The sequence below is a fragment of the Convolutriloba macropyga genome, chromosome 2 (assembly GCF_964194025.1).
Source record: "Convolutriloba macropyga chromosome 2, txConMacr16.3, whole genome shotgun sequence".
NCBI lineage: Eukaryota > Metazoa > Xenacoelomorpha > Acoela > Convolutidae > Convolutriloba > Convolutriloba macropyga.
The window spans coordinates 45,843,467-45,856,574 of record NC_134469.1 but is presented as its reverse complement, the minus strand read 5'-3'; the positions used below and the strand labels follow the sequence as shown (position 1 = coordinate 45,856,574).

The window sequence follows — 13,108 nt, the reverse complement described above, 5'->3', positions numbered from 1 at the left end:
TTTTTGAGGACGAAAAGTCAAATGCGCCACACAAAAATCGGTCAAGCGAAAAATTGCATAAAAAAGAAACAGGATTATTATATTTTCTACTAACTCCGTTTGAGAGTAATTAACAATGATTCCCTAAAAAGTACTAGTTAGGCCATTTATGAAAAAAAAAACATTTCTACTATAAATCAGCGTTAATGAGGATAAAAGATGATGACATCACGCCACATACCAGCAGCTGAAAGAAGGAAAGAGAGAGATAAATCGTGAACAAAAAAAAGAGAAGGAAAGGAACCACAATCAACAGAGAGAGAGAGAGAGAGAGAACTAAGAAGAATTTTTATGATGCGATTTGACTCTGCAACTTTCAGTTTTCTAGCCTTGTTTGTAATTAAATCAAAGAAAAAACTGAAAGTGCAAAATTTAAAAAAAGTTTCGGGATTGCGCAGTGAAAAAAACTTTAAAACCATTTTTTGTCTCTCGAGTTCTATCAAAAAGACCATCTACTTGCAAGACTTAAAAAGTTTTGTTGGTCAGTATTGATTGTTAAACTCAGAGAAGAAAACAATTTAAAACTTGGAAAACAATTGCAATTTTTTTTTAAAAAATCTTGCTAAAATCACGGAAATAAATATCTTCAAAACCATTTCATTATCGGAAGAGAATACACAGTATCTCTATTTTAAGCCTAAAATAGTTGCACTGGCTCAAAGATCCATACATTTGGAGCATAAGAATTTTCCGAAAATTTGAAAAATCAATTATAAAAAAATTGCTAAAATTCGAGTGGTTAAATTAATTATACCCATTCCTATAACTCCAAAAACTATGCAGCAGCTATTTTCAAACCTTGGAGGTGGTCCCTGGGCCCCTGGTGCCGGAAAGAATTGAAGAAAAATTTAAAAAGATTAAAAAATGCAAATATTTTAAAATTGCTTTAAGTCGTGATATTAAAATCTTATTAAATTTATGGAAAAATAACGTTTTTGATCATTGGTTTTTGCAGCATTGTCACAAAAAAATGAAAACCTTGTGTTATGTTCAGAGATCAAGATGTAACAGCATTATTACTCTATCGTCTCCTTCTACCCATTAGCAAGCGAAGAAGTTTTCTGAACACAAAATATTTTCATTAGAAGTTTTCAGTTGGTTAACGAAATTATATATTGGGGTGAACTTCTCTCAAACGAGTGGCGGGGAATTACCGTTGGTTGCACATAGCTTTGGGGATAATACCGCAAACTTAACTGAAAGAGGTGAAATGGGAGAGTAGGAAAAAGGCGTTGCAATAGGCAGGGACATGTGGAGGGAAGGTGTGTAAGTGAGAGGGGTGTCCAAAAGTTACCCTTCACAACAGGAATTTATGTCTTCCCAGCAGTTTCGATGAATTGTATATTTGGAGACTAGTACGGCTCTAAAAGCACTACTCAGCAATTAATGCCCTCCAGGCGATGGTGTATCCCGTTTTAGAGATCGAAAAGTCAAATAGTCAGACGATTAATTGATAGAGCAAAAAGTCGCTCTCATTCTACTTGTTCCTCACTTGATTTTATTCTCGTTTGGTTACTGATGACTGATTAAGTGAAAATTTTATCGATCAATTTCGTTTGCCATTTTTGATTTGATCAGTTTGATTTGATCTTTTTGAGACCATTGCCGAACATTATTCTAAAAGCCATGTTGGCACTCAATGTATCTGGGGGGGGGGGGGTGTTTGCTTTAAGTGAGGAGAGAAAAGTTCTAAGTTCTCTGAACAGCTTCAAATGAGGTTTTCAAGGTTGATATAAACCACAATTAAGATTGAAAGCGAAAAAATTCAAACATTTTAGCGAGCACTTTAATTGAGTTATAATAGTAAAGTGCTGCAAATTATGCTGACTCTCAGCTCCTTAAAATTGTGATTGAGAGGAAAACATAGACTGCCAGAAAATATCAGCGATAGCAAAAAAAAAACTTTAACTGCAAAGCAGTAGAAGTCACAGAAGTCATTGGAAAATTCAAATCCAAGAAGTCAGGCCGTAAGAATCATCGGCGGAGGCCACGAATTAAAAATAAATAGCAGGACAAGTCCTGAAATACATTTCAATGAGTATATATTATTCAAACGTTTTAAATTTTTTATATATATCGTGGATTTTCTCCTCATCTGCCGAGTTGCGCTTGGAATCAAGTTAGAGAAAAAACGGGTTTTAGACACCTTAAAATTGAAAAACATAGCAGGACAAGTCCTGAAATACAATTCAAAGAATAGTATTAATTTATGACCTGACAATCATTTACTCCGCTTTAAAAGGCAAATGAGAGCTGTTAGTAATGAGACTAAGCAATAAAAACAACAAGAACAACGAAGACAAGTATTTTTTGGAAAGACAGCATCAACATGAAAAAACAACTGCTATGATCTCAAACAATATTCCTCTATTTCTCATTAGCAAGCTGTGACTAGATGTCGATGAGTCCTCTTACTAATAACATTAAATGATAAGACAAAAATAACCAAAAATCGAAAAAAAAATTCACTGAAACAAAAACGAACAAGCGTACAAGTCACAAAAGGCAATAGATATGAACTGAAATGACTTGCTTTAATTGAAGCTGTTTAAGCAACCGATGAGACCTGTCATTATTGACACTAAGAGTTATAACGACAAAGATGAAAGGAAAAACTCGCAAAACTCAAAAAAAAATTGATTATTATTGAAAACAATTACTGTCAAAGTCATTGAAAGCACTAGCTTTGAACGAAAACGATTAAAAGGCTAAACATTACCCCTATTAGCAGCATCAGAGACCTGTCCCCAATGAGATTAATTGATAAGACATCAAAAAGTACCATAAATACTTGCGGAACTCAAAAAATCACTCACAATTTTTGAGAAAACAATTTTTGATGAAAACCGCCAGCTATTAACTTGAACCCTTAATTAGATTCTGTATGCCTCATTTACAACCAATCAGCCCCTACATTGATGTGATGTCATTGATAATACTAAGTGATAAGACAACAGATAATTTTATAAAGAAGATTTACAAAATCTAAAATTCACTAATATTTTATAACGAACAGTGGCAAGCATAAAAAGTGTTACCTGCCTCTTTATGAATTCAAGCGAAGGCAAATAGGCACAATTAGAACACATATGTACCATCTTAAAAGCAGTGAAGGAGAGGAAACCCTAAAAACAGAAGTCAAATTGACGCACCTGAAAAAAACCGCCAATTTGTTCCAACGCCAAATTCTCACCCCACTTTAAAGGCATTTTGAAAAAAGTCACGCCTCAAACATACTCAATTTTTTGCTGCCTTACTATTTCAGTGTGACCAAAGATATTCATTCAAATCATATTCTTGCGATTGAGGCATGCTTGCGATTGATCAAAAGGTAAAGCGAATTCAAAAAAACATAGCTCCATTTACTATTTCAGTGTGACTAAAATCACCACTCTAAATTGACTTCTGACGTGAAAAAGCCGAAAAAAGCGTGAACATATCTTAAGACAGTGCACCAATACAATTCAAATTTGCTGAATTGTAAAACCTACGATGTCTCTAATAATAACCGCTACCGCTTCGCCGCTATTAAAAAAGACCGGAGGAGACACTTGATTTTTTTTCTATTAGCCGACATGTTATATTTTGATTACAAATCTGTGTAACCTATTATTTCAGTTACCTTATTTCCTTCAATTAAAGTATGCAAAATCTGTTTGAGAGTGAGGAAGTAATTATTGAGAGAGGTAAATCACATGACCCAAAACTTAATCGCCCAAAAGAACCAAAATCGGTACACTAAGAGTAAAAAATGATGCAATTAACGCGATTCAGTCAAAATGAAAAAAAAAACAAAACTGTCTAGAAAATTCAAAACATGGCCCGCAGATTGCCGGAAAATAGCGGCGATAGAGGCTTCTGGCCTACAATGAATTGAAACAACTAAAGAAATAAGATTGACAGATCGACCACCAGCTTTTTAATAGACCACTAGACTTTTTGGGTTAGATTTGGACTGCCATTTTTACGAGACACATTTGCTCTACAAGGAAAAAGCCCTAATGGATCTTTTTCAAAATAAATATTTGACATTAAAACTCAAGACTCAGGAATTAGGGCATATAGGTTTGGCCCTACTTAGATGTACACTATTGACCTTTAATTAGTAAATGTTCATAAAATTTAAAGTTCCATAAGTGAGTTCAGAAGTCATTTTTTTGAGTGAGGTAAGTCACACAATTGACCTAAAAGCAGAAATGACGTCACGAACACAAATTTTAACTGCAAAGCAGTACAAGTCGCTGAAGTCATTGAAAAAGTCAATTCCAAGAAGTCAGGGTAAGACTAAACAAAAATCTGTTAGACAATAAAAAAAAGATTAGGAGCGCAATAATAGCCGCCTGGAAATGCTGACGCGGCTATCAAAAATATCGTCTCTGACTATCACAACTTAACGGACTATTACAACATAAATTTCCCCTTCCTCAGTCTTAAACCATATACTTAGAGGCTAGCGAAGGTCCATCAATACAACAACTTAACATCACTAGTTTTTATCAAAGTATCCTGCTTCTTACGAAAAGTCAAAACACTCAATCAAAAGACCATTTGAGAAGAAAGCAGTCGAGTACGATCAGAACGACAAAATAATTGCGTCAAACTTTGTTCTAGAACAATTTTGCAACTTATTTAAGAAAATTATTATTATAGCCGGCATATCGCCAGACACTAGCAACGGTAGCTTTTTAGACTCAGAGTCTCAAAATTTCAGGGACAAATAGAGCCAGATGTCATTGAAAATTTTGAATAACTTGTTTGCTGTTTCTGTTGCGTGAACTAAAATAAACTTCATTTAGAGTGAGACATCCCTGGTTGACCATATCTCCTTCAATTAACGTAAGTAGAAGTCATTCTAAATGTGAGAAAAGTCATTTTTAAAAGTCAGTAAGAGTGGCCGGAAATATTTCACGCGAATGAGCAAACAAACCGACTAACATCGGATGAATTGCTCTGGAAAGACAGAATATGGCTATTTAATTTAAGGGGGAGTGTAGCTTGGAAATGTTTCATGGCTGCAAGAAAATCACCGACCGCATATAGGTTTGAACAATGGACCTCCAGGAGGCCAGTCCAACATCTTTACCACCACGCTAAAATGGCTTTAATTCTTCATAGCCCACAATCGTTTTTAAATCAGCAAAAAACTATTTCAGAAAGAGTGCAACTTCCATCACTCAAAAACGAAGATCTCAAGCGTGCAAAATTCACTCAAGAAGTCAAAGTAACAAAAACGCAAAAACGGTCAAGACACATTGAAAATGATTGCCTCAAATTTCGTTCGAGAGCAAATAAAAAACTTGTTCAACTAAGACTGAAAAAAAGTCGCACACAACTCAGCCGAGATTACACGACAGAACGCACAAATGAGCGTGACGTCATTGGTCGTAACAAAAATCTTGACGAATTAAAACCAAGGGAAGCCCAATAATTACACTTCGCTCAGCTATCGCAGCTATTAATATCATAAAGTAAAGACAACAGGTCGCAATGAAATGGCGCAATACAGCGAAATGGAACCCATGAGATGAAAAACAGTAGAAACTATGCGTCGCGTTTATAAGAAAATGCATCCTGAAAGATGTGTGTACCTGTGGTGATCCGTAAAGGGAGTGTTGCTGAGTGTTGCCAGTGGCGAAGGACGTAGAGGGGAAGTGTCTACTAGTACTGCTGCTGTTTAGAAGCTTCTGCATCACAGCTGCACTGCTCCCACCACCACCACCACCGCTCAACAGAGAGGAGGCGTTCCTGAAAACATATAAATTTTCCTGTATTCACGTCTTCCAATTTCACTACACCCACCTCTCACCGCAGCTAAATATACCAGCTTAAGTAATGAGGCTTATACGTGACGGTATGGTTATTTTTACAATAAAAAACATTGCCGGAAAATAGCAGCCATTGATTCCGATAGCCCCGTAAGATTTCCGAAAGATTGGGATTGAAAGAACAGAAGCAAAAAATGGTTTTTTTACGCAGACATTTTCAAAGTTCATACATCCTCTTTTTCAATGAGAGGACACAAGGGCTAGTATCAATACCATTAAGCATTAGAAATGGTAACTAAGAATTATAAGCACAAAGTTGAAGGTGCGGGCATCTAAAATTGGGCTTTATCAGATTAACCCGTTTCTATTCTTGATTTCGTTCTGAAGACTCCGTGTTCATCTTAGATTGCTTTGCTGAGCAACCGCTGTTTCAAAGCGCTTTCTGCAGAATGAGCGGAGACTAAAACTAACCTATAATTCAAACAGAATTCACGCAAAATGTTGAACAATCCGGGAAGTAAGGTAAAACGAAACAAATTTATTATTCCTGACAAAATTCAAAGAAATTTCATAGATGAAACAAAAAACTGAACTCCGAATGGACAATACATGGATAGGGGAAAAGCAATTTAAAAAAATCTGATCAAAAACTTAAAAAAATAGCCAAAATCAAACTCAATGTCTCGTATGTGAACAAAAAACCTTAATCAAGACCGAGAACTATTATTCAGGCACAACTACTCCCGACACAAATAAAGTACAAACAACAAAGCGCCTAAAACGGCCAAACTACGAAAATAGCTCCAGATTGTATAAAAAACTCTAATATATGATTGTCATGGTCAAAAGTGCTCACAAACGTACAGTTACTTGTTAATATGGTTTAGAAAAAAACCACTATAGCCGAGAAAGCAAAGTAAAACAAAAAATCTGCTTCAAAAAAAGCCGCAAGGAATCAAAATATTGCGAAAATTTTTTACACACTCTTTTCTCGCTCCTTCTCGAAATCGTGACATGACAAGAAAATCATTCCTCTTCTGTTTGCTCTTCAACATATTCAACCGTTTGATCTAAGCACTTAAATTTCACGACAGAAATGACTTCAACATCCGGTTTTAAATACACTCTAAAAGTTATCGACCAAAAAAGACGCTAAACCAATACCCGTGCTCGATTCGTAAAAACTAGGGCTACTATAAAAACCGGTCGATGAAGTGAGGGCAGCTAATAATTAAGAACAGCAATGTCACGTGACGAGAAACACTTGTGTTCAACGGAGAAATTAGAAACAAAACCCTTTAGAAAAACAATGCCCCAATTAAACGTCTACAGAAAAGTTATTTAGTATATAAAGCAACCTTGATTACAATTTCTTCAATTTTAAAACTGAAAAAATCAGAACCCTGAAATTGTTATAATTCTACCAGATGAAAAACAGGTGGAATTGTCACAAATTCTCCGAACATAGCTGGTAGATTGCCAGAAAATAGCCGAATTAGCCTTGTAGATCTGCAGCCTCAGTAAGACAAACAGGCCGAAGAAATATCTTCTCATTAAATGCTGAGATGTTATATTTTGTTTAAGAATTTGTTTAACTTATTGCTGCTTCTATTAGCTGCTCTCAAATAAAAGTCAATTAGAGTTAAACACTCACTTGACCTTATCTCTTTGAATCAAAGAGTTCAAAGATTTAAAACATTAAAAAAAATTTTAAAAATGCATCTATGGAAGGACATTTCATTGAATTTTAAAAAGTCGATGCCAAAAAAATTCTCTGTTATTCAGAAAACAAAAAGGAAAATCGAAAAAAAACAATATAGGAGAAAAAAAGAAAAACTGGCAAAATCGGATCATCATTTAAAACAGTTTTATAGAAACGAAGATACCTCACATTAGAAAGGGGCGCTCAACGCATGAAATATCAAAAGGAAGTTGCTGTGTGCACAAAATCAGATTCAAACAAACCCTGCAGGTTACCGGAAAAAAGCCGCCGTTGATTCCCATAACCACGATTGGTATTAAAATAAGAGAAATGTCAAAAAAAAATTGTAGAAAAACAATTTTAAGGTGCGAAATATTTAGATACCATTCGGTTGTTGAACAGAATCCTTTTTCATAGTGAGACAATAGAGAGGCTAGTATCAATACCAATAAGCATAGGAGATTGTAACTAAGACTTATAAGAACCAAGTTCGAGTAACGGGCATCTAAAACCGGGCTTTATCCTGTTCTATTTCTGATTTCATTTTTTTGATACTGACTCTGTTCATTTTGAGTTGCTTTGCTGAGCAACTGGTGTCTGCAAGCACTTTTAGCAGAATTAGGGAAGAGTGAAACTAGCCTAGAGAGGTTAAGATTTCACGCTAAATGTTGAACAAGCTGTGAACGAAGGTAAAGTGAAAAATTTCTATTCGACGAAGTAAAAAAACATAGCAGGACAAGTCCTGACGTACAATTCAAAAAATTTTTGACCACACAAAAATTTAGAACTGGAACGTACTATGAGTGAATTAGGAATACCAGTTCTAAAAAAATCAGATCAAAAAATTTTAAAAATAACTAAAGTCAACGTCATGTGAACAAAAACCAATAGCGATAAATTGAAATTTGGTTCAAAGAATAAAACTAGGCTTAAAATGAACGCTGAATTGATTGCGAAAACTATTCAGAAAAAATCTGATCCAAAAAATTGAAAAAACAGTAAAAATGAAAGTGAAATTGCCGCATGTGAACGAAAAACCACTAGCGAGAAAGCAATTTTTTACTCAAACCCCGTTTTCTCACTCTACTTTAAAATTAGAGCGAAAAAAGTCAAAACTACTTGCTTTTTCGCTCCACTTCCGGTTTCGGCGTGACCAAAAGCACTACACCAATTTGAATACAAAAATCATGAGACTGTTTGAAGAGATCCTTAAAGAAAGACAGCGCCCCAATACAATTCAACTTCTTTGAATTCTGAAAAGGGAGAGCGCCTAAACAATAGCCGTTTGAGAGGCTGACGGCGGCTACTAAAAACATAGACAATCAACTAACGTCAGGCGAATCGCACGAAAATCCCGGCGAGCAGTTCGCTTCGTAGTAGCCAGCTTCAAAAAAAGCAGATAAAAACAAAAAATTAATGTCAAAAGGCCGCATGTGAACAAAACACAAACAAAAAACTAGACCTAGAGTGAATTATGATTGGAATGGGAAAACCATTCAGAAAAAAACCAATCCAAAAAATCGAAAAAAACCGGAACATACCCGGCATATTGCCGGAAAATAGCCGCCGTTGATTCCAATAAGCATGATTGGGATTGAAAGAATTTCTGCACAAAAACATTTTTTAAGTCCGATTTATTTTGATGACTTTTCGTAGTTGAATATACTTCTGTTTCTTAGAGAGAGGCTAAAGGGGCTACTAAGAATACCAATATGCATCAGAGATGGTAACTAAGACTTATAGGAACGAAGTTCAAATAGCGGGCATCTAAAAATGGGCTTTATGGGTTTATCCCGTTTCCCTTTCTGACTTCAATTTTTACATTTACTCTGTTCAATTTGAATTAGAGAAGTCAAAAATATTTCGTCAGTCAAAAATAAATTAGTCCAAAGTAAGTATGGGCGCTAACTTACTTATGTTGTTCAGTAACTTTTAGGTGCACAAACATAGGCGACAGATTGCCTGCCAATAGCAGCGACAGACTGGAATTGGAACATGCAACCTACAGATATAGATAAATTGATTTACAATTAGTTTTTTTCTAACGTTAAGGGTTAGATCCGCAATTTAATTGTTTTATAATACACGACGAAGCTCTAAGGTTTAAACTCTGGTAAAAATAGATGTTCGAGATAAAACATGCCCGGCAGATTGCTGGAAAACGCCAACGTTGATTCCCATAGCCAAGATTGGGATTAAAGGGAAAAACTTATGAAAAAAGGATTTTTGGATAGAAACAATCTTAAAGGGCAAACTATTTTGATGTCATTTTGGACCTGAACATACCACTATTTCGCAGTGAGTCGACAAAGTGGCTAGTATTAATACCAATAGACATTAAAGATGGTAACTGAGACTTACAAGAACCAAGTTCGAGTAACGTGCATCTAAAATTGGGCTTTATGGGTTTATCCCGTTTCTATTTATGACTTCAATTTTTACACTGACTCTGTTCATTTTGAATTAGAGAAGTCAAAAATATTTCGTCAGTCAAAAATAAATAAGTCCAAAGTATGTATGGGCGCTAACTTACTTATGTTGTTCAGTAACTTTTAGGTGCACAAACATAGGCGACAGGTTGCCTGCCAATAGCAGCGACAGACTGGAATTGGAACATGCAACCTACAGATATAGATAAATTGATTTACAATTAGTTTTTTCTAACGTTAAGGGTTAGATCCCGAATTTAATTGTTTTATAATACACGACGAAGCTCTAAGGTTTAAACTCTGGTAAAAATAGATGTTCGAGATAAAACATGCCCGGCAGATTGCTGGAAAACGCCAACGTTGATTCCCATAGCCAAGATTTGTATTAAAGGGAAAAACTTATGAAAAAAGGATTTTTGGATAGAAACAATCTTAAAGGGCAAACTATTTTGATGTCATTTTGGACCTGAACATACTACTATTTCGCAGTGGGTCGACAAAGTGGCTAGTATTAATACCAATAGACATTAAAGATGGTAACTGAGACTTACAAGAACCAAGTTCGAGTAACGTGCATCTAAAATTGGGCTTTATGGGTTTATCCCGTTTCTATTTATGACTTCAATTTTTACACTGACTCTGTTCATTTTGAATTAGAGAAGTCAAAAATATTTCGTCAGTCAAAAATAAATAAGTCCAAAGTAAGTATGGGCGCTAACTTACTTATGTTGTTCAGTAACTTTTAGGTGCACAAACATAGGCGACAGGTTGCCTGCCAATAGCAGCGACAGACTGGAATTGGAACATGCAACCTACAGATATAGATAAATTGATTTACAATTAGTTTTTTTCTAACGTTAAGGGTTAGATCCGGAATTTACTTGTTTTATAATACAGGACGAAGCTCTAAGGTTTAAACTCTGGTAAAAATAGATGTTCGAGATAAAACATGCCCGGCAGATTGCTGGAAAACGCCAACGTTGATTCCCATAGCCAAGATTGGGATTAAAGGGAAAAACTTATGAAAAAAGGATTTTTGGATAGAAACAATCTTAAAGGGCAAACTATTTTGATGTCATTTTGGACCTGAACATACTACTATTTCACAGTGAGTCGACAAAGTGGCTAGTATTAATACCAATAGACATTAAAGATGGTAACTGAGACTTACAAGAACCAAGTTCGAGTAACGTGCATCTAAAATTGGGCTTTATGGGTTTATCCCATTTCTATTTATGACTTCAATTTTTACACTGACTCTGTTCATTTTGAATTAGAGAAGTCAAAAATATTTCACGCAAAATGTTGAAAAAGCGGCAAAATGAGGTAAAGCGAAACATTTTTTTTGTTCGACGAAGTAAAAAATAAAATAGGAGCGCTACAATAGCCGGCTGAGAAGATGAGGGCGGCTACTAAAAATCAAAGTGAAATCAATAGCGAGAAAGCGAACTTTTGTTCAAACACTGTTTTCTCACTCTACTTTAAAATTAGAGCAAAAAAAATTTCCCCGCAGGAAAACCACTCGCTTTTTGCTCCACTTCCTGTTTCGGCGTGAAAAAAGACAGCGCCCAATAAAATTCAAATTCTTTGACTTGTAAAAAATAGGCGCTCTATAATAGCCAGCTGAGAAGCTGAGGCGGCTATTATTAAATTAAATGAATTATGGGCGCTAAATTACTTATGTTGTTCAGTAACTTTTAGGTGCACAAACATAGGCGACAGATTGCCTGCCAATAGCAGCGACAGACTGGAATTGGAACATGCAACCTACAGATATAGATAAATTGATTTACAATTAGTTTTTTCTAACGTTAAGGGTTAGATCCGGAATTTAATTGTTTTATAATACACGACGAAGCTCTAAGGTTTGAGCTCTGGTAAAAATAGATGTTCGAGATAAAAACGTGCCCGGCAGATTGCTGGAAAACCCCCACCGTTGATTCCCATAGCCAAGATTGGGATTAAAGGGAAAAACTAATGAAAAAAGGATTTTTGGATAGAAACAATCTTAAAGGGCAAACTATTTTGATGTCTTTTTGGACCTGAACATACTACTATTTCGCAGTGAGTCGACAAAGTGGCTAGTATTAATACCAATAGACATTAAAGATGGTAACTGAGACTTACAAGAACCAAGTTCGAGTAACGTGCATCTAAAATTGGGCTTTATGGGTTTATCCCGTTTCTATTTATGACTTCAATTTTTACACTGACTCTGTTCATTTTGAATTAGAGAAGTCAAAAATATTTCACGCAAAATGTTGAAAAAGCGGCAAAATGAGATAAAGCGAAACATTTTTTTGTTCGACGAAGTAAAAATAAAATAGGAGCGCTACAATAGCCGGCTGAGAAGATGAGGGCGGCTATTAAAAATCAAAGTGAAATCACTAGCGAGAAAGCGAACTTTTGTTCAAACACTGTTTTCTCACTCTACTTTAAAATTAGAGCAAAAAAAATTTCCCCGCAGGAAAACCACTCGCTTTTTGCTTCACTTCCTGTTTCGGCGTGAAAAAAGACAGCGCCCAATAAAATTCAAATTCTTTGAATTGTAAAAAATAGGCGCTCTATAATAGCCAGCTGAGAAGCTGAGGCGGCTATTATTAAATTAAACGAATTATGGGCGCTAACTTACTTATGTTGTTCAGTAACTTTTAGGTGCACAAACATAGGCGACAGATTGCCTGCCAATAGCAGCGACAGACGCGAATTGGAACATGTAACCTAAAGATATAGATAAATTGATTTACAATTAGTTTTTTTCTAACGTTAAGGGTTAGATCCGGAATTTAATTGTTTAATACACGACGAAGCTCTAAGGTTTAAGCTCTGGTAAAAATAGATGCTCGAGATAAAAACGTGCCCGGCAGATTGCTGGAAAACCCCCACCGTTGATTCCCATAGCCAAGATTGGGATTAAAGGGAAAAACTATTGAAAAAAAGAATTTTGTTTAGAAACAATCTTGAAGGGCAAACTATTTTGATGTCATTTTGGACCTGAACATACTACTATTTCACAGTGAGTCGACAAAGTGGCTAGTATTAATACCAATAGACATTAAAGATGGTAACTGAGACTTACAAGAACCAAGTTCGAGTAACGAGCATCTAAAATTGGGCTTCATGGGTTTATCCCGTTTCTATTTCCGATTTCATTTTTTGACACTGACTCTTTT

General features: G+C 35.5%; 1 protein-coding gene across 1 annotated transcript in view; it reads right to left on the bottom strand.

Moving 5' to 3' along the window:
* The window catches only part of LOC142358703 (uncharacterized), a 389,942-nt gene that overhangs the window by 86,928 nt on the left and 289,906 nt on the right, over positions 1 to 13,108 (bottom strand). The window contains exon 18 of the mRNA XM_075410229.1: positions 5,628 to 5,784. Coding sequence (XP_075266344.1) covers positions 5,628 to 5,784 — 157 coding nt within the window. The remainder of the gene's footprint in view (positions 1 to 5,627; positions 5,785 to 13,108) is intronic.